General features: G+C 48.9%; 1 protein-coding gene across 8 annotated transcripts; it reads right to left on the bottom strand.

Annotated features, from left to right (window-relative positions):
• Positions 1 to 343: 343 nt before the first annotated feature.
• On the bottom strand, positions 344 to 27692 carry MOV10 (Mov10 RISC complex RNA helicase). Of its 8 annotated transcripts, none has more exons than XM_033200078.1 (22): positions 27273 to 27692; positions 26953 to 27170; positions 13938 to 14078; positions 11917 to 12728; positions 11409 to 11644; positions 10961 to 11219; positions 9280 to 9414; positions 8139 to 8307; positions 6880 to 7034; positions 6422 to 6598; positions 6155 to 6302; positions 5471 to 5629; positions 4812 to 4915; positions 4528 to 4625; positions 4216 to 4432; positions 2929 to 3046; positions 2553 to 2744; positions 2242 to 2316; positions 1289 to 1414; positions 1117 to 1205; positions 759 to 880; positions 344 to 673 (listed from the first exon to the last, which is right to left on the bottom strand). In XM_033200078.1, the coding sequence occupies exons 4-22, from the start codon at positions 12087 to 12089 to the stop codon at positions 582 to 584; spliced, it is 2844 nt and encodes a 947-aa protein (XP_033055969.1). In that variant the 5' UTR covers positions 12090 to 12728; positions 13938 to 14078; positions 26953 to 27170; positions 27273 to 27692; the 3' UTR covers positions 344 to 581. The 8 variants fall into 8 exon arrangements, 7 of the variants coding, with proteins under 7 accessions (XP_033055969.1, XP_033055966.1, XP_033055967.1 ...); XM_033200079.1 differs by having other exon boundaries at positions 346 to 673; positions 11917 to 12120; positions 26953 to 27154; positions 27273 to 27492; XM_033200080.1 differs by having other exon boundaries at positions 346 to 673; positions 11917 to 12120; positions 27273 to 27324.
• Positions 27693 to 27767: the final 75 nt, after the last annotated feature.

A 27767-nucleotide genomic window follows, 5' to 3' on the forward strand; every position in this document is an offset into this window, starting at 1 on the left:
GCAGCTTCTGGTCTTTCCCTCTGGCTGCTTAGTGTCCCATCTCTTTTCATGTCCAAGTTGCTTGCCAGCCTGGCCCCCTGTCTACAAGGCAGGCCGGCAGGGTGGAGTCTTAGAGCAAAGGATGAGGTCATGCCTGGCTCTGGGCCAAGGAGGCGGGTGAAGGGAGTGGTCTGTAGCAGGGGGCTAAACTTAGAAACCTGTGGGTGGCTTCCCTGCCACCTCCCACTGGGTTTCCTCTCCAGCTGGGAGGGGGTGTGTCCCAGAGCAGGGCTGAAAGTCCCACCCTTCCCTATTGGGCCAACTTGGGGGCTCAGGAAGCTGGGGCCAGGCAGAGGAGACATTATCAAGGCTTTTGCATAGAACAAGATTTGTTTTCAGAGTTTTCTTCCTCCCCCTTCCCCCAATTGTTAGCAGCTTGATGTGTCATTCTCCCCAGCAGGGGAGGGGGTGGAATGGCTTGGGTTGTAAACTCCCTCCCCCAGCCTTCCTGTCCCTTGAAGGGGCAGCTCAGCTGGGTTCTGGTTCAGGGTCAGGCAGGCAGTTAAGGCTTGGCTGGTGCGAGAAGGCTGGGTGCTGTGTCTTCAGAGCTCATTCCTCCACTCTGGCTCCACTTGCAGAGACAGGCCCCCTTCACCCTCCCGCTCCTGGGGGAGGCAGTCATGACCATGGGACCCTGGAAAGAAATAGAGTACACTTTGTCTTCCTTACCACCTCCTCTGGCACTGTCCCCAACCTGGCCCACCCTGGCCCAGCCATACCTGAGGTAGAGGGGCTGAGCTTGCTCAGACCTTGCAGTAAATTCTGTCCCTGTTGCAGGTCCAGTTTGGCAGGGAAGGGACACCCGGTGTACCCTCCGTTTTCTTTACAGAACTCCAGGAATCTGTGGGGTACAGAGGAGTGCCAGCAGAGACTGGAGGCTAAGCCACGGTCCTGTCACATCTGAGCTGTACTTGCTCAACCTCTGGATGTCACTTAACTTGTAAATACAATAGGGGTGCTGTGAAAATGGACACATCTGAGGATTAACTGAGCGATAAGCAAGCGCTTAAAAAAGATCCACCTGCCTTAGGCAGGGACTGTGGCCACCAAGAGGGAGAATGGGGTAGGAATGCTCACACTTTCCAGTCGGGGTCATGGCCCAGGAGAAGGGGGTTCCCCACGATGATGAGCAGGGCCTTGGCCCGGGTCACAGCTACATTGAACCTCTGGAAGGAAGAAGTGGTGTGGTCATGGGAGGGAAGGGCCCCAAGGATGGAAGAATTTCTGCCACCCCGACCAGCCCTCAAACCTTGGGGTTCTTAAGGAAACCCAGATTAAAGTCCAGATCCAGCTGCACAAAACTCTGGCTGCTTCGCACGGTGGAGATGAGGATGACGCTTCGTTCTTGGCCTTGGAATTCTTCCACTGAACCCACCTATCGGGGAAAGAGGCAGGGCCTGAGACCAGCCAAGCATGTCAAAGGGGTGCCCTACCCCAGCGAGCCTGCCATCCAAGGAGGGTACAGAGAGGTCACTGGGCAACTGTAGATCAGTGGAGTGAACGAGTGAGTGCTGCGACACGGCCCAGGGAAAGGGGACAGGAGGTAGGCAGTGGAAGCTGAAACCTGAAGGGTGAATCCTGTGGAGGGGTGGGACCTGCAAAGTGTTCTAAGGAAAGAAAACAGTATTGCAAAGCACATGGGAACTCAGAGCAGTGACTTTCAGACTTTCCTGAAAATAATCACCAAGTATCTATTAAGAATATACAACCCTGGGCCCTAACCCAGACCCCCCATCAGAATTTCCGAGAGGCCTCTAAGTCTTAGAGCAGTGTTTTCAACCCCGGCTGCATATTGGAATCACCTGAGAAGCTATAAAAACTACCAGTGCCCTGGCTCTGCCCCATAGCTGTATGAGCTAGTGGGCGGGGCCCTGGTACGGGGGGGGGGTATTAAAAGCTCTCCAGGTGATTGTTATCTGCAGCCAGTGTTGAGACCACAACCTTAGAGAGAGGCTACTGGGGGTGGGGGTGGCAGCATCACATGACAGGCCACGGAATTTGGACTTTATCCCTAGGGCAGAGGCCTCAAACCTGCCTGAGTCTAAGAATGACAGGAGGTGCTTGTTAAACATCCAGGCTTCCTGATCCCATCCCAGACCATTAAGTTGGAATCTCCAGGAGTGAGAGGCTTAAGGAAGTCTTTGGAAGTGGGCAAGTGGGAGCACACGGAAGGGAGGGAGTGAGTGTGGAACAGCGTGTCACCTTCAAGTCCTTGATGTCATCCAGTCCTCGAAGCTCCCTGTCAAGTTTGGTGATGCAGTAACGGATTTTCTCCACCTGGAAGGAGGGGACAGGTGCCTTTCTCTCCTGCCATTAACCTAATGCACGAGGGAGCCTGGCAGGAGGCCAGGGAGCTGGGGAACAAAGGGAGGGGACAGCTGACCTCGGTGCTCTTCTGAGATACGGAGCCAGCAGAGGCCTAAGCTCCTGGAGCCTCTGCCTAGTGGTCTGGATATTAAGGAGGTACCATCTGGGGGAGGGGCCCCACCCTTGCTGGTAACTGAGGACCTGACCTGTTTCCGGTATGGGGAGATGACGCCCACGCTTCGGGGGCTCAGGCGGGCTTTGCCCTTCTTGGAGGAGGGGGCCAGGAGCAGCTTCAGGTAAGAAGTCACTGTGGCAGCCTCTTCAGGGTTGAAGAAGGATGGGCTGTTGCCCTCACGCTCATCTTTGCCCATTACGCCGTGAAAGATGATGGGAAAGCCCTGGACATGGGGTCAAGGGAAACCCTCAGCCAGACCACCCTCCCTCAATTCCCTCCCTTCCCAAACCCTTCCAGAGAGTAAGAGATCCCAGGCCAAGGTGACAAAGGGAGGGGCTGCACCTTCAGTAGGAGGGAAGTCAGGGTACAGGGGTGGGAGCCTGTGCCCCTACCCTGCTTAGCCTCACCTGTCGAGGCAGGCCCGCCCAGCGGCAGAAGCGTTCTCGATCCACGACATCAGCACAGGCCTGCAGCTCCCCTTCATAATAGAGCTGGTTAGGAATGTCCAGGATGGTGGGATGAGACCTGGGAGGCCAGAGGAGGAAGAGCAAGACCGAGGGTCAGATTCCCTCTGCCCCACAGGGGCTCCGCTCTACCCATTCTGGGCCCCCACACATTAGCCTGCTGCCCCCCTGGCTCCCTGGATAGCAGGACACTCATCCATAATATCTGCTGCTAGGCACTGTAAACCACAGAAAGCAGAACCAGAGTTCTGCTTTCTGTTCCAGAGAGCATCTAGTCCAGGGACTCCACAGACCCATGACATTTAAAACTAAAAATTTAGGGGCCCCTTTTTCAGGTTTCAAATTTACCAAGGACAGTACGAAACCAAATTATCCTTGACTATCATGTTATTTGATGAGACAATGTGTTAAATCCAAAAATATAAGTAGTGATGACACAATAGCTAACATTTATTGAGCTCTTAGTGATAGCATAAAACTCATTTTATAAGCATTTATAAGCATTTTAGATGGCTGAACTCATTCACTAAAAGTATACAGCTCTTTAATTTGAGTAACAATAGGTTTACGAAAAAACTGTATTTTCCCTATTTTTCTTTCTTTCTTTCTTTTTTGAGATGGAGTCTCGCTCTGTCACCCAGGCTGGAGTGCAGTAATGAGATCTCAGCTCACTGCAACCTCTGCCTCCCAGGAACAAGCCATTATCCTGCCTCAGCCTCCCAAGTAGCTGGAATTACAGGTGCCCGTCACTATGCCTGGCTAATTTTTGTATTTTTAGTAGAGATGGGGTTTCACCATGTTGGCCAGGCTGGTCTCAAACTCCTGACCTCAAGTGATCAGGGGTGGGAGCCTGACCTACCTTGGCCTCCCAAAGTGCTGGGATTACAGCCATGAGCCACTGTGCCTGGCCTCCCTGTTTTTCTTATTTCTCCTTGGATTGCCTGAAAACTTCATCTGGGATTGGTACCAGACACACCCGAGCCTCTAGGAACCACTGCCCACCCGCTAAGATGCAGATAAGCTCACTGCTGTCGTGTGAAACCACTGGCTAAGTCACACAGACAACAAGCAGCAGTGCTGGGGCTAGAAAAACCTCCTCCCTTCCGGTTTAGTCTTTCTGCATCACACAACCTCTAAGCAACAGGACTGCAAGCCAGACTCTCCAGCAGGGGCTGCACACAGGATGTGAAGGCACAGGATATGGCAGGGGAGGCAAGGGCGTGGGAATACCTGTAGTTGCGGAGCAGCTTGGTTATGAACTGGGGGTCATAGCCTTCAGGGCCCTTCTTGTACAGGGAGTTGTAGGTGAGCAGCCGCTCCAGCAGTGAGTATCCCAGCCCATGCTTCTGGGTCAGTGGGGAACGCAGCACAGGCCCCAGCTGCCGAGGGTCTCCTGCCAGCACCAGCTGCCCTCCTGGATCGCCTGTTTCCTTTACTTCCATCAGCCCTGGGAAGCAGAAGAGGTGTGGGGAGAAAGGTAAGTGGTGCAACCTCTCTGACCCACACAGGGTGTATACCTGCAGCCCCACCTGAGTCCCTCACCTGCTATAGCTACCAGACTCTCAGGCTCCATGCAGTGGCCAGCCTCATCGATGAAGATGTGTGTGAAGTGATCAATGGGAAACTGGGCCGAGACCAACCTGGGAGGTGTCAGGCCAGGCAGGGGTCATATCCAGGCACCCAACTACCAAACCTGAATGCTTTCCCAGGCTGGCTCCTCACCACCCCCGCACCCAGCCCCAGAAACCATTCTTCCCCATTTCCCCAGCCCATTACCCCTTTGCTTACACTTACGATTCAGAGACACACCCACACACACTCCCCACCTGCCGGCAGTGATGAGGGTGGTAATTAAGACCCGGTATTCCTGCAGCTTCTTCTTGGCGGGAAATATATACTCCCCCTTCTTTGTGTCCCAGTTGCAGCAGGGCTGTGGATTGTGAAGGGACCAGAGGAATCAGCTTGGCTCCACTCATTCCCACCGTGATTCTGGTTGTGGGCCCCCCAAATAATTGTTTTTATTATTATTTTTTTTTAATTTTTGAGACAGAGTCTTGCTCTGTCACCCAGGCTGGAGTGCAGTGGCGCGATCTCGGCTCACTGCAAGCTCCCCCTCCCAGCTTCATACCATCCTCCTGCCTCAGCCTCCTGAGTAGCTGGGATTACAGACGCCCGCCACCACGCCTGGCTAATTTTTTGTATTTTTAGTAGAGACAGGGTGTCACCATGTTAGCCAGGATGGTCTCGATCTCCTGACCTCAGGTAATCCACGTGCCTCGCCCCTCAAAGTGCTGGGATTACAAGTGTAAGCCACTGCGCCCAGTCCCCCAAACTTACAAACTGAGGCCCAGGGAGGGGTCCTGACCAACCCAAGGTCACATAGCAAGTATCAGAATCCAGGTCTCCTAGCTTCCTCGCCTGAGTGTCTGCCCTGAGAGTCTCCCCGGTATTTGCCATTCTTTGGCCCTCTGCACTTCCCTAGTACCTTGATGTCCTCAGGTACCATGCGGATGTCCCTGCTGGGGGCCAGGAGGCGGTAGATGGAGCTGGGAAGGTGGACCCGGAGCCTTTGACAGAGGAGGTCAGCCCCTGAGTTGGATGGAGCGCAGGCTAGGATGTGGGCTTTGGGCAAGTGCTTCACCACCTGAGATGCAGATAAGCACAGTGTGGGAGGCAGGTTCCTGAGACTCGGCCGTACTCAGGCTGGGGCAGCGCAAGTCTACGATGACTGAAATGTGAATGGTGACTCCAAGGGTCATGCCGTGCCCTACCCGTACAACAGTGTTCCACGGCCACATTTACCCTAACTCCCTACTTCCCCAATCCCCACCCTGTTTTTTGAGACAGAGTCTCACTCTGTCACCCAGGATGGAGTACAGTGGCATGATCACGGTGCACTGCAGCCTCAAGTGCCCAGCTATTTTTTATATTTTTTCATAGAGACAGGGTCTTGCAATATTGTTCAGGCTGCTCTCGAACTCCTTAGGCTAGGCCTCCCCAAGTGCTGAGATTACAGGCAGGAGCCACTGCACTTGGCCCCTACCTCTCTTTCTGATGGCTGCTCAGAAGCAGAAGCATTTCGGGAGTGGGAAGGAACCCGAATCTGAGGACAAGTGCTTGGTGCTGGGGGAGTCAGAGTGCAGGCCCCAGGTTTGTGCTCAGACCCCACCTGCTTAATGGCCTCCACTAACGTGACGGTCTTGCCGGTGCCTGGAGGCCCAAAGATGATGTAGGGGGCTGGACGGGTGGTGCCCATGACAATGTGCCTCATGGCCTGCAGCTGCTCTGGGTTTGACTCCAGACTCCGGTCATACAGCCTGGCAGAGGGACCAGGAATGTGAACTTGAAGTCATCCGGTGACCCAGAGGCCTCCCTGACTCCATCCCCTGTGCCCACACTCCAGGTGGTTCCAGAGGCTCCCTGCCCACAGTCTCACTTGAGTTTCACATCTGAGGGCAGCAGCGGAATGTCCCGAGGTGCCACAGGAAAGAGCATGGGCCACAGCAGCCAGCGCCCCGTCAGCTCCAGGGCACGGTGCTGGACTCGCAGGGGCTGGCGGTTGAAGGTAAAGTTCACCTTGAAGGTCAGCCCATCCACAAAGCGGCTCAGGAGGCTTTGGGCAGAGAGAGGGGGGAAGAGTTTGTTGGGGCAGGGGAGGTAGGCAATAAAGGGCCAGAACCTTCTCCACCAACCACTGTCCCAACCCCTTTTTCCAAGACCTTGATGTAAGCTCTCTAGAAGAGGAAGCTGCCTTAGCATCTCAGGGTACCCCTGAGGAAAAGTCTCCTGCTCTGCCCCTGGGGTCTCATTTATCTCAGGGAGAAACATTCCTCCTCCCCTGGGGTCAGAAATCTGCAGACCCTTCCAGCAGCTCAGGGTTCCCCCAACACCCACCTCATGGAAAAGCTTAGCTTGACACGGTCCAATTCCACCTTGTGCACAAAGCCCTTATATGTGACGGGGTCCTCCTGGTGTGTCTCCGAGGACAAAAGGGCAAACAGGTGGTCACCCCGCAGCACTGAGGGGCGGCTCTCGGTCACCCCAGGAACCTATGGGGTGTGAACACAAGCAAGCTTCTGTCCCAGGGATGGACGCTGGAGGACCCAGCCCCCAGGTTCTCCAGACCTTTAAGGAACAAGGACTGAGACTGGCCTTCTAACCTAAGACTTGGAGCTATGCTATCCCTGCACCCCTCTTTCCTTTCATACCAGCAGGAGTCAGGGGAAGAGGAAGAAGACAAATCTTCCGAAGCTGCACAGAGATGCTGAGACCAGGAAGCCAGAGCCTCCAGTGCAGCTGCCCTCTTGGCCAGCTCAGTTCCTGCTCTGCCTGTAAAAAATCCTGTTCATCAGTTAATCGGGTTGCTAAAAAAAAAATTAAAACAAAAACAAAAAAAATGGACCAGGCATGGTGGCTCACGCCTGTAATCCCAGCATTCTGGGAGGCTGAGGCAGGCAGATCACTTGAGTCCAGGTGTTGTGAGACCAGCCTGGCCAATGTGGCAAAACCCCATCTCTACAAAAAATACAAAAATTAGCTGGGCATAGTGGGGCATGCCTGTGGTCCCAGCTACTCAGTCGGAAGGCTGAGGTGGGAGGATCACTTGAGTCCGGGAGCAGGGATTAAAGTGAGCCAAGATCATGCCATTGTACTCCAGCCTGAGCACCAGGGTGAGACCCTGTCTCAAAAAAAACAAAAACAAAAAAAAACAACAAAAAAACTTGTTCAAAACTCACTTCCTGCAGTAATCTTTCCTTGACCAAACTCACCCTCTAATTCCCACCTGCACTTGTGTGTAGAAATCCAGTCTCGTGTGTAATATGGGCGTATACGCAGACATTCAAAATCCAAGAGCCAGAAAGAGCTGCTTTAATTATCCAGTCCAGCTCTGTGCTTTTCAGGTAAGGGAACTAAAGCTCAGAGAAAGCCAGGGACTTACCCAAGGTGGTAGCAAAGCCTGGACTAGAACCCAGATCTTCCCCATTCCCCTGCTCCGTCTTCGGGCACAGGATGCCCACCCTGCTGCTTGCGGAGCCCTGGGAACCACTTCAGCCTTTCTCTTGTTCTGCCCTGCTGTCAGGAATAGTTCTGCCCACAGCCTCTAGCTTGGCTGATGTGAGCCCACCCTCCTCACACTCAATCTGAGCCCTGACCTCCAGCGTGAGCAGCCTGGGGTTCTGGTCCACGGGGTCCCAGGTCATGGGCACTGACTCCAGGTCATAGTGCCGGATATCATGCTCCATCTGCAGCTCTTCCAGGTGCAGCAGCAGCCGCAGCTTCACCTCATAGTTCCTCCACTTCAGGGCTGTCTCCAGCTGGGCCCTGGAAATGATGGTTGGGAGGGGTGAGTGGGGGCAGGAACAGGATGGGCCAGACAACCCCTATGCCCAGGAGTATCCACTTTTCCCACCCGAAGCTCTCGAACTAAGTGTCAAAAAGCAGAGAAGACTAGAGGGATACAGAAGTGGATAGAGTCAGAGGCCCTGAAGAAGGAACCCTTGGCTCTTGCTTCCTTGGATGCCCCTGCCCCCACCTCACCTGACTTGCATTTGCATGGTGGCTCTGATGGCCAGAACATTCTCCTCTGATCCTCCTCTCATGACTCTCACCCTCACCTCATTCAAATGTCCTTCTCAGGTCAAACATCACCACCTCAAACAGGCCAGGACTAACTGGCCCTCTGCAAAGCAGCACCAACCCATCCCCTAACCCTGCTTGAGTTTCAGTGTAGTTCTTTTTATCTTTTTTAGAGACAAGATCTTGCTCTGTCACCCATGCTGGAGTGCAGTGGCATGATCCTGGCTCATTCACTGTGTTCTCGACCTCCTGGGCTCAAGGAATTCTCCCACCTCAGCCTCACAAGTAGCTGGGACTACAGACATGTGCCACCACACTTGGCTAATTAAATTTTTTTTTTTTCTTTGTAGAGACAGGATCTCCCTATGTTGCCCCAGGCTGGTCTTGAACTCTTGGGCTTAAATAATCCACCTGCAGCTCAGCCTCCCAAAGTGCTGAGATTACAGGCATGAGCCACTTGCACCTGACCTGTTTAGTTCTTCATAGCACTCATCACTACATGAAATTGTAATAAAAATGCTCATCGTCCCCAATTAAATGAGCCAGGCCTTCATTTGACTGGTTCACCTTGAATGGTGCTTGGTTTATGGTGCGTGCTCAGCAAGGGAATGAATGAATACAGCCTGAGAGGCTGAGGACAGATGTGCCATGGCAATGCAAAGAAGCCAGTAGGGAAAAGACAGGGGAGAGTGTGGGGTGCAGAGGGGTAGTACTTACTTGATCTCAGCGATCTCCTTAGGGGCAGTGAAGATACTTGTTCCCTGAAGAAGCATGGGGAGCAGCTGCCTGAGGCGGGGAGGTGGGTAGTATGTCCCCAGCGCCATACTTAACTCCAGGTCATAGCCCTTAGCGCTGCAGAATTGAGGGAAGAAAACACAGAAAACCCCTCACCCTCCAAGACCCTGAGAACGCCCCTCTCGGGTGGATGCACAAAGCCCTCCTGCAATCCTACTGCTGAAAGGAAGTCGGCAGCCTCGCTCCAAGGTGGGACTATACTCATTTTTGGAAAGCGCAATACTTGGAAACCTTTATTATATAAGTAATACATGTTCATTAGAGAAAAAAATCAGGTAATAGGTAATAAATATCATTCTTACCATCCAGGAATAACCAATGTTAACTTCCAGACTTTCTTCCCTGTAAATTTCTGTTATATAGTCAACAAAAAGAGCACAATGGTCTGTGAAGGTCCTATTACATAGTTTGCTTTTTTTTTCTTTTTTGAGATGTTGCCCAGGCTGGAATGCAATGGCGCGATCTCGGCTCACTGCAATCTCCACCTCCCGGGTTCAAGCGATTCTCCTGCCTCAGCCTCCTGAACAGAGTAGCTGGGACTATAGGTATGCGTCACCACATCCGGCTATTTTTTTGTATTTTTAGTAGAAATGGGGTTTCACCATGTTGGCCAGGCTGATCTCGAACTCTTGACCTCAAGTGATCGGCCCGCCTCAGCCTCCCAAAATACTGGGATTACAAGTGTGAGCCACTGCGTCCAGCTAGTTCGCTTTTATAACTCAGTATTTTGTGAACATCTAGAAAAAAAGAGATGTCTATACATATCCTATGCTTCCATCCACATGAAGTGTCCAGCACAGAGAAATCTACGGAGACAGGAAGTAGATGAGCAGTTTCTTAGGGCTGAATGAAGTGGTGGAGGATAAAAGGGTGATAGCTGTTTGGGGTAATGAAATGTTCTAAAACCAATGGTGGTGATGGTCTCACATATCTGTGAATATACTAAAAAAATTACTGAACTGTGTAATTTAAATGGGTGAATCATATGGTATGTGAATTATCTCAATAAAGCTGTTTAAAAAAACAGAGATGTTGGCTGGGCACGGTGGCTCACGCCTGTAATCCCAGCACTTTGGGAGGCTGAGACAGGTGGATCACTTGAGGTCAGGAGTTTGAGACCAGCCTGGCCAACATGGTGAAACCCTATCTCTACTAAAAATACAAAAATTAGCCGGGTGTGGTGGTGGGCGCCTGTAATCCCAGTTATTTAGGAGGCTGAGGCAGGAAAGAATTGCTTGAGCCCAGGAGGCGGAGGTTGCAGTGAACTGAGATCACACCACTGCACTCCAGCCTGGGTGACAGACCAAGACTGCATCTCAAAACAAAAACAAAAAACAAAACAAAAAACCCAGAGATGTCTACAAATGATCTGCCTGATAATCCATCACACAGGGACAATGCCTAAAATTTTTTTCACTCTGTCCTCAGATCTGCAGTTCATCTGCAACTTTCTTCCTTGACAGAAAAATTCTCTCAGACCCAGAAGAGTGAAGAGCCTGCAGGAAAAGGGGCTCTGGCTCCCAGTTCTGTGCTCCTCCCAAAGCCCTAGCCTATGTGGTCGAGATACGAGCCCAGCCAAGGCTGAGTTGGAGCGAGGAGTTACCGGTCAGGTCTCTCTCCTTCCTCTATCCGGTTGGTCACCACAGGGTTTCCAGTGATCCGGGTCCGCTTGAAGGGAGTCATGGGCTTCAGCTGTGCAGCCAGGGGGCTGTGGGCGACGGCAGCCAAGAAGCGGGCAATGTAGAATGTGCCGGCTCCTTCCGAACCCGACTCCCCAGGTCCCAGCAGCTCCCAGAGCACGGTGGCTGGGAAGTAGCCCACAAAGCTGGTCTTACAATGGACATGGAGTTCATAGCATTCACCTGGAGGAGGATGGATGCGTGAATAGGGGTGGGGCAGGGACCCTCCCACCCATATCCTTATCCTGGACACTCTCCCAGGAAGCCCCAAGGCAAGAGTCCACTGGACGGTGACAGTGTGCTTTCCAAAGCACCCGCACTGCCTAGGGCAAGCCCCTGTGCACCAGCTCTTTCCTTTGGAAACCCACTCACCGGGGCCCAGTGGACAGGGCAACTCCTGGTCTTCATTGTAGAAAGCAAACTGGGGTGTCCGGCAAAGTGGGAAGAGGTGAGTGAGGGTAACAGACTGGGTCCCGCCATTCCGAAGCCTCAGGGTCAGCACCTCTTTGCGGTTCAAATCCAGGCGGATAAGGAGCTGCCCATCTCGGGCTTCATGGGGCCCCTGGACTTCCACATCCACTCCATGTTTCCCGTGAAGATACTCAGCCCTGGGCAGAAGAGGAGTCAAGGGGGGGCTGGGTGGGAGTGGTCTCACTGGGAGTTACCCTGGGGAAAGCTTTAGGCTTGGGAGGCAGGCAAAGTGCCAGCTGTGCTTAGGAAACTCACCCCCTCCCAGCAGACCAGTTCCCCGCCCTTCCCCCATTCCCTGAAGGGGGGACTTACTCCCACTTGTGTAACCCACTCTTTCCTCACACAAACAGCCCCCTTCCTTCACATCCTGCAGGCCTCCCCGTACACACAACACACAACACACACACACCTGTCATAAAAGATCTTGGCTAGCAGTGACTTGTGGTGTTTGCTGATATCTGACCCCAGCTTCATTCTCCTCTTTTCTGGGAACCGCACGTCGGCCCAGCGGTCGAGTCTGAAGAACCTGACCCGAGTCTTGGTGACGTAGGCCAGATTTGCAATCTTCATTCCATACAGCATGGAGGAGAAGCCAGGGGCGGGGGTCCCAAAGCTGCCAGAAGCAGAGGAGACTGGGAAATGAGGGAAGGCAGGGCTTGCGGGAGGCAGGGCGGCGGGTGGGGAAGGGCATTGGAGGGTCACTCTGTGCTGGACGCACCAGCCCTGCTGTGGAGCAGGATGGGGCCCAGAGACAGAGAGACTCAGGCTGGGGATCGGAGGAATGTTTAATGTTTTCAGGGAAGGCAAATGGGACTTCCCAAGGCAAAATACAGTTGTTTTAAACAGTGGGTTCTGGATTGTTCATTTCTGAGGGGAAAAGCCCAATCACAGGCTGCTGACTGGAAGGACTAAGGGAAGACAGAGAAAGACATAAAGTTCTTTTTGTGGGGGAAACTGTTTGGGACAGAGAAGAAAATACAAACAACCCAGAAGGAAGAACTGAGGCTAAGGGGAAGCGGAATGATTTGATTCAGAGGGGTGGAAGTGGGGTCCAGCCTGTTGGTGAGGAGAGAAGGGATGAGAGACAGTACAGATGTCCAAGTGTGTGGGCAAGGTGGCTGATCAGACAGCAGTTTCCACCCGAAGTCATAGGGTGCAGGTGGAACCCAAGCAGGAAGGGAAAGGATCCTTCTCCAGAGATCAAATAGCCTGGCTTTGTGCCTAGAGAAGGTGAAGACAGGGAAAACTGGTCAGAAGGACAATAACTTCAAGGCTTAGTGCCTGGAGTTCAGTTCAGTCAATTCAACAAACACTTACAGAGGCCTGTTATGTGCCAGACACTGTGCTGGATGCTGGGGGTTCAAAGATGCAAGAAACTCAGTGCTTGCCTCGAGGAGCACACAGACTGAACACATACATTCCAGCGTGGTGCTTGGAGGGCAGCTCATCGGCCACAGGGGGGCTCGGTGCCACAGAGGGACACCGAGCCCAGTCTGGGGGCAGAGGAGGTATCCATGAAGGCTTTCCCAGGAGGCAGCATAAGAACTGAGTCCTGAGGATGAGTGGGCATTACCTGGGCACAAGAGGGAGCGTGAGGTGTGAGCAGATGTGAGGGATACACAAGAACATGTGCTGAGAGGGGCGGAGGGGGGCTGCCCACTTGACAACTCTAGCCAGGTCAGCTCAGGTGACCTCACCTCTCAGAGCCTCGCTTTCCTCCTCTATAAAATTGGAGGAAAGCGAGACTTACCTCGTAGGGTTGCTGTGAGGTTTACACGAGATTTTGACACGGCAGAGAACCACTTAGCCCAGTGCTTGGCACATAGGAGACCTCAGTAAGGGTGAGCCATGATTAGTATCACATACAGTTTCATTGTGCTAGAGTGAAATGCATAAGGAAGGGAGTGGCAGGAGGAGCAGAGGTGGGCAGGGACCAGATCATAGACAGTTTTGCACACCAGGCCAAGCCTGGACTTGACCCTGAATGTCTGCAGTCCTTTTCCCCGCTCTACTGATACCCAGGAGCCTGAGGACATTCCCACGTGCCACATACTTCAGGGACATATTCAAGATCTAGATGACTGACACCCTCCCTTAAAAGCAAATCTTTGTTTATGAGAACTACAGTAATCCCTATTTAACTCTTAAGGCTAAATCATCATGGTCACTCACTAGGGTCATTTATGGTTATGAATATTTTTCAGGTGCCCCCTGCCTGTAACTCTGCCCCTCTCCTTCACCCCAAGCAAATGAGACTGGTACAATTTGGAAAACATTGAATTGGCTATGATTTGTTTTAAAAAGGTAATAAATCATTCGAAAGCATAATAGAAAATGCTCAGTAAATGTTAGCTACTATTATTAGTATTTATATTAGTAGAAATAGTAGTACTAATAGTAGCAGTAGTAGTAGGAGTAGTAACAACTTACTTTCAGCCCACGTCAGAGGCTACACTGTGGTTACAGAACCACTGCGGTTGGTGGGTTTTAAGCAGGGGAGTGGCAAGATCATATTTGCATTTCAGATCACTCTGGCATCAGGATTGGAAGATGGATTTGCTGGAGGCAAGACTGTAGGCAGGGAGACCAGTTAGAAGAAGGCCCTTGCAATTGTCCAGTTAAAAGATAACAAAGGCCTGAGCAAGGCAGTGGGTAGAGATAGAAGGAGAGCGGCAAGATTTGCTAATACTTAGAATGTAAAATTAGCAGAATTTGGTGACTGACAGAAGGGGGAATGAAGGCTGGGAAGAGGGGGGAGTCTAGGATCCCCAAATCAATGGCCTGGCTTCTAGGACTATCTCTGAGACAGGATGTAAGACAAGAGGAGGAGGGATTGGAGGGACGGACCATGGCACTTGGATTTGGATATGCTGCGTTTGAGAGTCCTGCGGTCCAGAGGCAACCAGCTCCATGAGTCAGAAGCTGAGAACTCAGGCCAAAGTCAAGGTTACAGCCCAGTATTAGGGAGTCCTCAGATAGTGGTTATAATCAAGGAAGTGTAAGAATCTCCCCAGGGAGTGTGAGCAGTCGAGAGCAGCTACTAGGACAACCCGGGGAGGAAGGGAAAACAAGAAACCCTCAAGGGAGAAAGGAGAATCAGCAAAGTCTCAAAATCAGGTATCAGGATCAAAAGCTGCTGAAGTGTCCAGTAATACAGGGACTGAAATCAGGAGATCATCAGTAACTTTCACAAGGGCCTCTTAGAGTCCATCAAAGTCCCATGGAGCGAGGCACAAACTAATGCCTACAGCAGCTACCCTCCACAGGTATCTTGATCCTTGCAGCCCTCTCAGACACCTGTTCAGTCCCATTTTTGAGTCACTAGTGTAAGAATACTGCATGCATATCCCTCACAACGCTAAGAAAACAACAGTGCAGCCTCCAAGAAAAGTGGCTCCAGGCTCCCAGATCAATGCTGGGCAGAAAGAGGGCTTTGTGCAGACTGAACAAACTGGGAAGTGCATGCCCTGTCTGAAGGGGGTAACTGCTCATCTCCGAACTGGGCCAGTAGGGAATGCAGGCCCCAGATGGCCAGATCTGACTTTCAAGAAAAGACAAAATCAAAATTTTAACCTGAAACCTCCTATTTTTGGAAACCTGCATGGCAGAAGGGCAGACAGAACTCATCTCTGCAAATTTTCCAAATTCTACTGCGGAAGCTGTCCCTAAATATTTCTCAAATTATTCTCTATGTCTCTTACTACTACCCAAATTCACATAACATTGGTCTAGGTGACAGTCACACAAAAATTATTATTTTTTTTTTTTGAGGCGGAGTCTCGCTCTGTCGCCCGGGCTGGAGTGCAGTGGCCGGATCTCAGCTCACTGCAAGCTCCGCCTCCCGGGTTCACGCCATTCTCCTGCCTCAGCCTCCCGAGTAGCTGGGACTACAGGCGCCCGCCACCTCGCCCGGCTAGTTTTTTGTATTTTTTAGTAGAGACGGGGTTTCACCATGTTAGCCAGGATGGTCTCGATCTCCTGACCTCGTGATCCGCCCGTCTCGGCCTCCCAAAGTGCTGGGATTACAGGCTTGAGCCACTGCGCCCGGCCAAAAATTATTTTTAAAAAATCACAAACTTACTATATTTTTGTCAAAAAAAAAAAAAAGTCTTGCCGGGCGCGGTGGCTCAAGCCTGTAATCCCAGCACTTTGGGAGGCCGAGGCGGGCGGATCACAAGGTCAGGAGATGGAGACCATCCTGGCTAACACGGTGAAACCCCGTCTCTACTAAAAAGTACAAAAAACTAGCCGGGCGAGGTGGCGGGCGCCTGTAGTCCCAGCTACTAGGGAGGCTGAGGCAGGAGAATGGCGTGAACCCGGGAGGCGGAGCTTGCAGTGAGCTGAGATCCGGCCACTGCACTCCAGCTTGGGCGACAGAGCGAGACTCCGTCTCAAAAAAAAAAAAAAAAAAAAAAAGCCCCAATCCTTTTATTATACATGTAATCCCCTATATTTATTTATTTATTTATTTTGAGACGGAGTCTCGCTCTGTTGCCTGGCTGGAGCGCAGTGGTGCGATCTCGGCTCACTGCAACCTCTGCCTCCCGGGTTCAAGCGAGTCTCCTGCCTCAGCCTCCCGAGTAGCTGGGACTACAGGTGCATGCCACCACTCCCAGCTAATTTTTGTATTTTTAGTAGAGACGGGGTTTCACCACGTTAGCCAGGATGTTCTCAATCTCTTGACCTCATGATCTACCTGCCTTGGCCTCCCAAAGTGCTGGGATTACAGGTGTGAACCACTGTGCCTGGCTGTAATCCCCTATATTTTTAAGAAAAACTTTCTAACCAAGACTGGAAACCTGCAGCTATAAAATAAAACAAGGTCAAGTGTGGTGGCTCATGCCTGTAATCCCAACACTTTGGGAAGCTGAGGTGGGAGGACCGTTTGAACCCAGGAGTTTGAGACCAGCCTGGGCAATACAGTGAAAAAAAAAAAAACCCAGGCGTGGTGGTGCTCGCCTCTAGTCTCAGCTATTCGGGAGGCTGAGGCAGAAGGATCACTTGAGCCCAGGAGATCACGGCTGCAGTGAGCTGTGATCACGCCACTGCACTTCAGCTTGGTTAACAGCGCTTGGGTAACCCTGTCTCTAAAAAAGAAAACAAACATTTTTGACTACTAAAAAATATCTTGTCTGGCAAAAGGTAATATAAACAAATTTAACAGATAAATACTTATCATGCAGATGACAGGCAAAGGGCTAATTTTTATAATACATAAATTTTCTTACAAATTGACAAGATGAACAATTCAACAGAAAAATTGAATATTCAATTAAAAGAACAGATCCAGATGGCCAAAAGAGTATGAAAAACTGCTCCAAATGTAGAGAAATGCAAATTAAAGTATAAATGAGATATCATTTTATTCCCATTAGACTGACAAAAATGATGGGTATGTGGAAATATGACAAAAATGATGGCTACAATGGGTATGTGGAAAAGTGAACTCATAAATTACTAGCAGAAGAGTCAAGTATTGCCATCTTTTGGGAAAATAATCTGGCAACATCTACAAATATTTAAAATACAGGTATCCTTTAAAACCCAGAGACTGTCCGGGCGCAGTGGCTCACGCCTGTAATCCCAGCACTTTGGGAGGCTGAGGCAGGTGGATCACCTGAGGTCAGGAGTTGAGACCAGCCTGGGCAATACAGTGAAAAAAAAAAAACCCAGGCGTGGTGGTGCTCGCCTCTAGTCTCAGCTATTCGGGAGGCTGAGGCAGAAGGATCACTTGAGCCCAGGAGATCACGGCTGCAGTGAGCTGTGATCACGCCACTGCACTTCAGCTTGGTTAACAGCGCTTGGGTAACCCTGTCTCTAAAAAAGAAAACAAACATTTTTGACTACTAAAAAATATCTTGTCTGGCAAAAGGTAATATAAACAAATTTAACAGATAAATACTTACCATGCAGATGACAGGCAAAGGGCTAATTTTTATAATACATAAATTTTCTTACAAATTGACAAGATGAACAATTCAACAGAAAAATTGAATATTCAATTAAAAGAACAGATCCAGATGGCCAAAAGAGTATGAAAAACTGCTCCAAATGTAGAGAAATGCAAATTAAAGTATAAATGAGATATCATTTTATTCCCATTAGACTGACAAAAATGATGGGTATGTGGAAATATGACAAAAATGATGGCTACAATGGGTATGTGGAAAAGTGAACTCATAAATTACTAGCAGAAGAGTCAAGTATTGCCATCTTTTGGGAAAATAATCTGGCAACATCTACAAATATTTAAAATACAGGTATCCTTTAAAACCCAGAGACTGTCCGGGCGCAGTGGCTCACGCCTGTAATCCCAGCACTTTGGGAGGCTGAGGCAGGTGGATCACCTGAGGTCAGGAGTTTGAGACCAGCCTGACCAACATGGGGAAACCCCATCTCTACTAAAAATAGAAAAAATTAGCTGGGCGTGGTGGCAGGGCACCTGTAATCCCAGCTACTCAGGAGGCTGAAGCAGGAGAATTGCTTGAACTCAGGAGGCGAAGATTGCAGTGAGCCAAGATCGCGCCATTGCACTCCAGCCTGGGCAACAAGAACGAAACTCTATCCAAAAAAAAAAAAAAAAAAATCCCAGGGACTGAGCATGGTGGCTCATGCCTCTAATCCTAGCACTTTGGGAGGCTGAGGTGGGAGTATCACTTGAGCCCAGGAGTTTGAGATCAGCCTGAGAAACATAGCAGGTCCCTGTCTCTACAAAAAATTTTTTTAAAAATTAGCCAGGTGTGGTGGCACGCCCCTGTAGTCCCAGCTACTCAGGAGGCTGAGGTGGGAGGACTGCTTGAGTCCAGGCCTTTGAGGTTACGCAGAGTTATTTTTGCAGAACTCCACTCCAGCCTGGGCAACACAGCAAGACCCTGACTCAAAAAATAAAATAAAATAAATTTAAATTTAAAAGATAAAACCCCACAAAACCCAGTAACCCTGTTCCTGGAATGTGTCCCATGGGAAGAAAGTACCAATGTATAAAGACATATGTGCAAGGATACTTACTGCAGAGTCACTCACAGTGGTCAAGAATTGAAAATTAAACAAATGCCCATCAACAGAGTGACAGGTGAACAAATCGTAAGCACTCATACCACAGGATATTATGCAGTCATTGAAAAGATGTATCACACCCACTCAAACAGCTAACATTTAAAAGGCTGACAATACCAAATACTGGTAAGGATACCGAACAACCAGGCCAGGCACATGGGGTCATGCCTGTAATCCTAGCACTTTGGGAGGCTGAGGTAGGAGGATCACTTGAACTGAGAAGTTCAAGACCATCCTAGGCAACATAGCAAGACCCTGTTTCTACAAAAAAATTAAGAAATTAGCTGGGCATGAGGCTGCAGTCTGCCATGATTGTGCCACTGCACTCCATCCTGGGTGACAAAATTAGATTCTGTCTCAAAAAAATAATAGAAGAACCAAAACTCTCATGCATTGGTTTGTTGGTCTGTAAAATGATTTAAGCACTTTAAGAAAAGATCTAATAGTTCCTTGTGAAACTAAACATATGCCTATCCTAGGACCCAAAAATTCCACTCCTAGATACATTCCCCAAGAGAAATTAAAATGTAAGTCCACAAAATGATTTGTATAAGATGGTCCTGGCTGGGCACGGAGGCTCATGCCTGTAATCCCAGCACTTTGGGAAGCCAAGGCAGGCAGATCACTTGAGGTCAGGAGTTCGAGACCAGCCTGGCAAACACAGTGAAACCCCGTCTCTACTAAAAATACAAAAAAATTAGCCAGGTGTTGTGGCAGGCACCTATAATCTCAGCTACTCAGGAGGCTGAGGCAGGAGAATCACTTGAACCTGGGAGGCGCAGGTTGCAGTGAGCCAAGATTGTGCCATTGCACTCTAGCCTGGGCAACAGAGCAAGACTCCGTCTCAAAAAAAAAAAAAAAAGTTCCTAGCAGCTTCACTCAGAAGATCCCTAAACTAAAAACACTGTCCATAAACAGGGGAATAAATATACAAACTGCGATTTGGATTCATACAATGGAATACCACTAAGTGCTAAAAAAGAAAGTACTGATACACTGTGGATGAATCTCAAAAACATTAAGCTAAGTGAAAGCTGCCTTACACAACAATACATACTATATGATTCCATTAAATGAAGTTCTAGAACAGGTACTATCACGAAAAAAATCAGAGCAGTGGTTGCTTCTGGGTGAGTAAAAGTGAGGACTGACTAGGAAACAGCAGGAGGGACCTTTCTGGAGTAATGTGATGTTCTGTGCCTCAACAGGGGCTTGCACACAGATATATGCATTTGTTAACTCACAGAACAGTACACTTACAATTTGAACATTTTGCTATTTGCAAATTTTGCTTAGAGGCCGGACACAGTGGCTCATACCTGTAATCCCAAAAGTTCGAGACCACCCTGCACAATATAGAGAGACCCTATCTCCACAAAAAATGAAAAATTAGCTGGGCATAGTGGCACACGCCTATGGTCCCACCTACTCAGGAGGCTGAGGTGGGAGGATAGCCTGAGTCTGGGAGGTTGAGGCGGCAGAGAGCTGTGATCATGCCACTGTATTCCAGTCTTGACAACGGAACAAGACCTTGACTTAAAAAAACAAAAAACCAAAACTCAAACAACAACAACAACAACAGCAACAACAACAAAAAACCCATGGCCAGGCGCGGTGGCTCACGCCCGTAATCCCAGCACTTTGGGAGGCCAAGGCGGGTGGATCACCTAAGGTCAGCAGTTCGAGACGAGCCTGACCAACATGGTGAAACCCCGTCTCTATTAAACACGAAAAAATTAGCCGGGCATGGTGGTGCATGCCTATAGTCCCAGGTACTTGGGAGGCTGAAGCAGGAGAACTGCTTGAACCCAGGAGGCAGAGGTTGCAGTGAGCCAAGATTGCACCATTGCACTCTAGCCTGGGCAATAAGAGCAAAACTCTGTCTAAACAAACAAACAAACCCATAAACAATTTTTTTTTCATTTCTAGGTAAACATAACATAAATTTTGAACACTAGCTGATAATAATCACGCTGAATAATTAATAATAGTAATTTGTTGGAATGAAGTGCACTGATGTCTGTAACATTCTGAAATGCATCAGGAAAATTAAGATGACTTGCTAAATAAACAGAGGGATGGCTCTATGGGCAGATATGTGTAAAATGTTAAAAGAAATCTAGGTAAGGGTATGTGGATGTTCACTGTACAATCATTTCAACTTTTCTTTATGTTTAAAATTTATTATAGCATAATATTGGGAAAAAAGTCCCAGCAATGCATTAGAGGTCCATGCCAGATTCCTAGAAGTGATTCCCATCATATAGTTGAGAGAGTAGGACGTGGATGATGTGAATAACATGATTCTTTTGAAAGAATCTTGGTCTGTCACCCAGGCTGGAGTGCAATGGTGCCATCTCGGCTCACTGCAACCTCCGCCTCCCGGGTTCAAGCAATTCTCCTGCCTCAGCCTTCCGAGTAGCTGGGATTACAAGCACCCGCAACCACGCCCAGCTAATTTTTTGTATTTTTAGTAGAGACGGGGTTTCTCCATGTTGGCCAGGCTGGTTTCAAACTCCTGACCTCAGGTGATCCACCCGCCTTGGCCTCCCAAAGTGCTGGGATTACAGGTTTGACCCACTGAGCCCAGTCAAACATGATTCTTTTTAAATAAAACAATGACTAAAAAAATACCCTGATTGATATCAAGAGTTACCTGAGTATAGGGCAGAATGTGGAAATGGAGGTGGGATGCCCATAAGGGGAGGGGTCCACAATAAAAATGATATGTGATAATGATCCCATGTGTGTAAACTTATGTAGGTGTGATATAAGCATGCCTGCATAAAGAGATAAGTGAGCCAGGCGCGGTAGCTCACACCTGTAATCCCAGCACTTTGGGAGGCCAAGGTGGGTGGATCACTTGAGGTTAGGAATTTAAGACAACCCTGACCAATATGGTGAAACCCCATCTCTACCAAAAATACAAAAATTAGCCAGACATGGTGGTTCATGCCTGTAATCCCAGCTACTTGGGAGGCTGAAGCAGGAGAATTGCTTGAACCCAGGAGGCGGAGGTTGCAGTGAGCTGAGATCATTATACTGCACTACAGCCTAAGTGACAGAGAGAGATTAAAAAAAAAAAAAAAAAGATAAATGAAAAGGTGGTCACCAAAAGTATTTTTAAAACATTTAAACAAGTATCTAACATAAAACATTAAAGCCCTTAATTCCCTTGCTCCCAACTACTTGCTTAATTAGGAACAATTAATTAAACTCGCTATTTGATGTATGTTTTTCCTGACTTTTTTCTATGCATACAAAACACAATAATGAGATCATATATGCTACACATACTATTCTGCAGCAGGCGTTTTCATCACCATGGATGTTCTCCCGTAACAATGCTTTACAGAGCCACCATGCCCTTTTGAATGGCTACAAAAGATAGCACGTATGAATGCATCATGGTGTGTTTTTTTCTCTAGTGATAGACAAGCTCCTTGAAATTTCTGGCTACTCCAAATGTTACAATAATTATCCTTGCACACCTTGTACTTGTAGGCAAATCTAATGGGATAAATTCCTTAAAGTAGTACTCCTGGGTCAAAGAGAATGAACCTTTACAACTTTGATAAGTTCTGCCAAATTGTCCTTTAAACAGGTTGTATAAATTTATGTTCTCACTAACAAGAGTTTGAAAATGCCCTTTTCCCAAGGCTCTAACATCAGAAACGTTCAATGTTTTCAATTTTTGACAATTTGATTACGAAAAATGTTATCTTTTTTAACTGCATTTCTCTGATCACCAATATAGTCAAGGATCTGTCCTTCTTCTATTAGTCATTTGTATTTCTTCTGTGAGCTGCATGATCATACCCTTTGCTCAATTTCCTAGGACCCAGTTAACCGTTCTCCCAACCTCTGGCTTCATACCGCTACCCTAGGCCACCGCCTATATCTGCAGAATTGTCATCAGACACAAATCTGATCTTGTTCCCCCAATTTATAACTCCATAGTCCACAAAATTAAGTCTTTTATATGGCACCTTCAAGATCCTCCATAGTAACAACGATAATGGAAATATAGTAACATCAACAGAAAACATTTCCTGAACGCGTTATCTCATTCAATCCTCAAAGCAACCCTTTGAGGTAGTAATTATTATCATCCCATTTTAGAGAAAAAGAACATGAGGTACACATCCTCACCCACACTTGGTGTCTTGTTAATCCATCCTTATTTCAGCCATTCCCAACTGCTTGTATCACTGTGCCCCTCTGCAGACTTCTGCGCTGTGGACATCCTTAGCCTGCACTGCCCTGCCTTAGGACGTCCCTTCAGTTTGTTGGGTGAACAATGGCTAATCTTTTTAGACCCAGTTCAGGAAAGGCCAAAACCTAGAGGAACTGTATTTCAAAACATATGATCAGATTTGGAAGTGATCTTAAAGAGACATCTAGTTTCATAATCTACAGACTGTGGATTCCAATTCTCATTAGTGGTTCAAAGCCAGGATTTTTATAAAACTGAAATAAAATAGAACAAAAAATATCAGAGAGCAAGGAGTGAAACTATGTATTGTTTCAAGGGCAGGCATTGTTTTGTGAAGGCTGTGTATACCAGGTCCCAAAGTAAAATGTGTTTTTTACTGTGGGTAGAGGTCCAACCACCAAGCCAAACTCCATGCCAGAAGCCACAATGATCTTTCTAAATCTGATTATGTCAGTCTCTTACTTTGAAATTTTCTGTGTTTTCCTATTTCCGTTAAGATTAAAGACAAAACAAAACACCTCACAATGCCTACCCAGGGCCCTGCTGGCCTGCCGTTCTTCTGAGGTCATCCCAAGCCTTTGAAGGTGCCGTTCCTTCTGCCTGTACACTCTCCCCTTGTCCTTTACATCTTCTAAGTCTCATTAATCCTTCAAGATTCTGCTCAAATATCACTTTCCCCAAGAAACCTCTGCCTAAGTTTCTTGATCTAGTCTAGGTTGCTAGACTAGGTCAGATCTCCAAATTATATACTCTCAATGCATACTGGACTTTTCCGTACAAGCACTCATCACAACCATAATGAAATAATTATCTAACTGCTGCCTCCTTCCTTAGTCAGTTGGGTTCCTTTTGTGTATTTCTAGCAACTCACTTTTGCTTTGCCATTCATAGGAAGCACTCAGCCAGTACTTGTAGAAGAATGAGTCTCCTGTCCAAAGCAAGAATCATCTTCCCTCAGAAACCTTTCGTGACATCAGTCCTTACCCCATACAATGGACTCCTAATCATCATTGCACTAATGAGGGGTACCACGTACAAAGCCAGTGTAATATGCTAGCCATGCAAATGCTTTGCCTAGGACAGCTCATTTTGGTCTCTCAAAACCCCAAGAAAAAGGTATTATTTTCCATACTCTTACAGCTGGCGAAATGGAAGATTTAGAGAGTTGTTCGAAGTTAAGTGCAACCACTAAATGGCAGGGCTATCTGAACACCATTATTAGCACCTATACTACTGTATTGCATTTGTTTGTCTACACATATCTGCTGCTCTCTACTAGATTATATTCTTTGGAGTTAAGGACCAAGGCACAGGCACATAGTAGAGCCTCATTAAATATACTTGCTAAATGAATAAAGGTAGGTGGGAAAAGGCAAGAGTTCAGAGCAGAGCACTTTATAACATCATAAAATAACCTAGCTGGAGAGACCTATCCCCTTCCAGTACAGGAATCTCCAAGAATTCCTAAAGAGTGTGACTTGCTATACCCCCTGCTATATGGCCCATTCTCTTGTTAGTTAACTCTAGTTGCTAGTTCAATTAGATTCTGCAAGCATTTATTGAGCATCTACTACATGCAAAGCTCTATGCTGGGGACTGAAGACATATGTAAACCTGACTAAACGTAGAGGAGCTAGCATTTGCGTGGCTAGCATATTACACTGATTTGGTACCAGGAGGAGATGGCCATGTGCCCTAAAGCAGAGTGTAACGTGGCCATAATACCAGGCTATACCCAAGGTGTAAAGAATGAGCCATGAGAGCCCAGAGAAAAAGCAAGTAATTCCTACTAGGAAATGAAGGTTGACTTCACAGCATTCCAGCCTGGCTTTTTAAAGGATGTATAGGCAAGTTATTTAATCTGAACATATATTTCCCCAACATGGTGAGGGTACAAGTTGATGAAACCCACTTCTGCCTTCTGGAGGGACACAGGAGTGCAATCCTCTCCATCTTAACACTCCAAAATAGTCAAGGATAATTACCTTGTTCTGTCTGATTTTTCTATTTTTGAGGCAAATATTTCTGTTTCTTTCACTGAGTCTCAGGATAGAATATGAACCCACATAGAAGGCCTTTCCTCCTCCTCCATGTACTAAAATTTTATCTCTTTCAAGGCCAAGGTCAATGCCACCTTCTCCATCACATCCCCTAATGATTACAGAGGAGTGGTATCTTATCTGCATAAACACAAGTGCATACAGTAAAAGTTACTTTTGAAAACGCCTACATTCACCCATAATATACAGTATATCTAGCTTACTGTATCCAACACAATCAGTTTTTCCCCGATACTAAAACAAACTATGTACCTTTGGTTTAGAGCTGACAAAAACTCTCCTTGATCAAACTTTTGTTAGGCTCCCCTGAGCCCTCTTTTTGACTACCCCTTGACCTTGCCTCCCCAAACCCTTCAGTCTTAGGCCCATCTAGTTCAGTTTTAGCAAGAATCTGAAGTCATTTTAGTGAGACTCCTCATCCTCGATGCATGACCATGCTTGGTATCTGATAAAGTTCCTCATTCCTGCCTTGGATGTACAAGTCCTTGGTCGGCCTTTCACAAGAGTCTTGTTAGGTCAGGTGAGCAAAAATCCTCCCAGTCTTTATGGCTCCTCTTAGTAATTTTCTATATATTGATCCCCTTACTCTGTTCACTGGTCATAAATCCCCAGCTGTCTTTGCTGTATTCGGAATTGAGCTCCAACTCTCTTCCCTATTGCAATAGCCCTATTACCATAGCCTTGAGTCAAGTCTTCCTTACTGCTTTAACCAATTACTTTTTCCTTAACAAAGCCAAAAGAAGTAGGTGACTTGTTTCACAGCCATGTTGTACTCTGTGGACGGAGGTGAATTCACATACCTGAAGGGCTGATATCATGTGATGCAAATGCTCGCTCTTTCCTCCAGCATTTTTCTTACCATCCCTAGTATAATTCTCCATTTACCATGTACTATCGTATATTGTGTACATGTATAATGCATGCATATCATAGCCTCTGATACTCCTCTGGGACTGTGGTTTTCATCTTAAGAGTCCCCATAGTGTCCAGCATAGTGACATAAAATAGGGCCTCATCATCTTTGCCCCTTCTCAGATGTTGTTCAAGCCTGTTAATATCCTTCTCAAAATGTGATATCCATTAGTGAAAACAATATTCCAGACACGATTTGACCAATATGGAGAGTCTCTACCCTCTCCCCCCGACCCCAAATCACACTTTTATTAGCTCAATATTAGACTTCAGCTGTTTTAGCAGAAATATCTCACCCATACTGGCCCACTGGTCTGTTAAAACCCAAGGTCTTTTTCGGGCGGTCTGTTATTAAGCCCAGATTCCCACTACCTTATGTTTATTTGTACAAGCCTTTACGTTTACCCTTGTTAAACTGTTTCTTGGTTTTCCATGCAAGGCAACAGCCTGTTGATAAACGTGTTTTTGAAGCACAATTCTGTGGTCTGACAGAAGACTCTTTGATTTTCACTTGGGTGGTAACAGGAAAAGGAGACCAAATAGCCTTCAGCCACAAGGTGAAAGGGAGCCTCCAGAAGGCTGGCCCTGCCCCTGGGTCTCCATGGAGAAGCCACAGGTGCTAATGGAGGTTTGGTACGTACGTAGTTTGTGCCCTTTTCTTCTTTCCAGAGCTTCCTGAGCTTCTCCCTTCTACCCTGGGCCTCTTCAGCTCTCCCAGATAGCGGACCCCCGAGGCAGCAGCGCCTCAACAAGGTGGTAGAGGTCCCCGTAAAGCCCGCGCCCGGACTCGCAGCCCCCAACAGGCAGCCTCTTCCCCGCGCTCCCGCGATGCCTGGGCCCCCTCTGGAGGCTCCCCTCCCCCACCGCGAGCGCTGTCCCTCAGCCCCCCAAGCGGCGCGTGGATGCGGGACCTAGCTCCCAGCCCCGGGTTCCGGCCGCCTGGGGCGCGGGCGGCGCGGGAGGCTCTCCGCGGGGACTTGGCGCAGGGGCCCAGCTCGGGCAGAACGGGCGGGCTCCGGGCGGCGCTGGTGGGGCGTGGGCGAGGCGCGGGAGGGGAGGTCTGCGCCGCCCCAGGACTGGCCTGAGCCGCTGGGGGAGCTGCGTCCCTCTGCGCCCCGGGGCGGGAAAGGTGGCCCCCGCGCGCGGGTCGTGGCAGCAAGCTGGGCCCGCGATTCGGGGCCGGGAGTGGGCCGGCCCGTACCTGATCTTGAAGTCGCGGTTATAAATGGTCCGCAGCCGCTCGCGATCTGTCTCCATGTCCAGTCCCCGAACGACCAGGAAACTCTCGAAACACTGGCCCGCCTCCCGGAGCTGCCGGCAGCTGAACTTACTGGGCATCGCGGCGGCGGCTGCGGCCCAGGCAGGAGGGTCCGTGGAAATGAAACTGAAAGTCGCCGCTGCAGCTGGAAGTTGGAGGCCCTGAGATGAGGGTGCAGCAGGGGGGAAGCCCCCTAACTCTGACCCCTGATCCTGCGGGTTCCCTTCTCCCCACAAGGCTTCTCTCCTCCGTTCTTTTCTTACCTGAGCTTTCCCTTCGGTTTCTTCGTCCTATCCCCTCCCCCTCTTCGCATTAACTCTTTCCTAAAGCGTCTGACCCCTCCCTCAGGGCCCTCCCCTTACCCCAAGCTCCCTCCCCTGGCTTCTAGCCAGTATCAGAACGTGGCTACCGCTTGGGGCCTTCTGAACAGCCCGGGAGGACCTCCGAGCCTCAGCTAGGGCTACCCTCACGCCCACCCTCCAGAGCCTCGGAACTCAGTGAAAAGCAGGAGAGCAAAGGGCAGGACTCGGACCTAGGTCGGCAGCAGCCGGACTGGGAAAGCTCATCCAGCGCCTCCCCCAGCCTTCCAGGGGCATAAACCCGTGGAAACAGGCGACACGCCCCCTCCCCCATTTTCCCTTCTTGGGCTTTCAGACGCACGTAGTTGGCATAAGGGTCAAAGAAGTTTGGGGAAAAGAACCCAGAGTCTCTGAGATAAAGGTGTGTACGTGTGGGAGGGAGGGACAAGGGGCTCTGCC

The sequence above is a fragment of the Trachypithecus francoisi genome, unplaced genomic scaffold, assembly GCF_009764315.1.
Source record: "Trachypithecus francoisi isolate TF-2019V2 unplaced genomic scaffold, Tfra_2.0 Lachesis_group5, whole genome shotgun sequence".
Taxonomy (NCBI): domain Eukaryota; kingdom Metazoa; phylum Chordata; class Mammalia; order Primates; family Cercopithecidae; genus Trachypithecus; species Trachypithecus francoisi.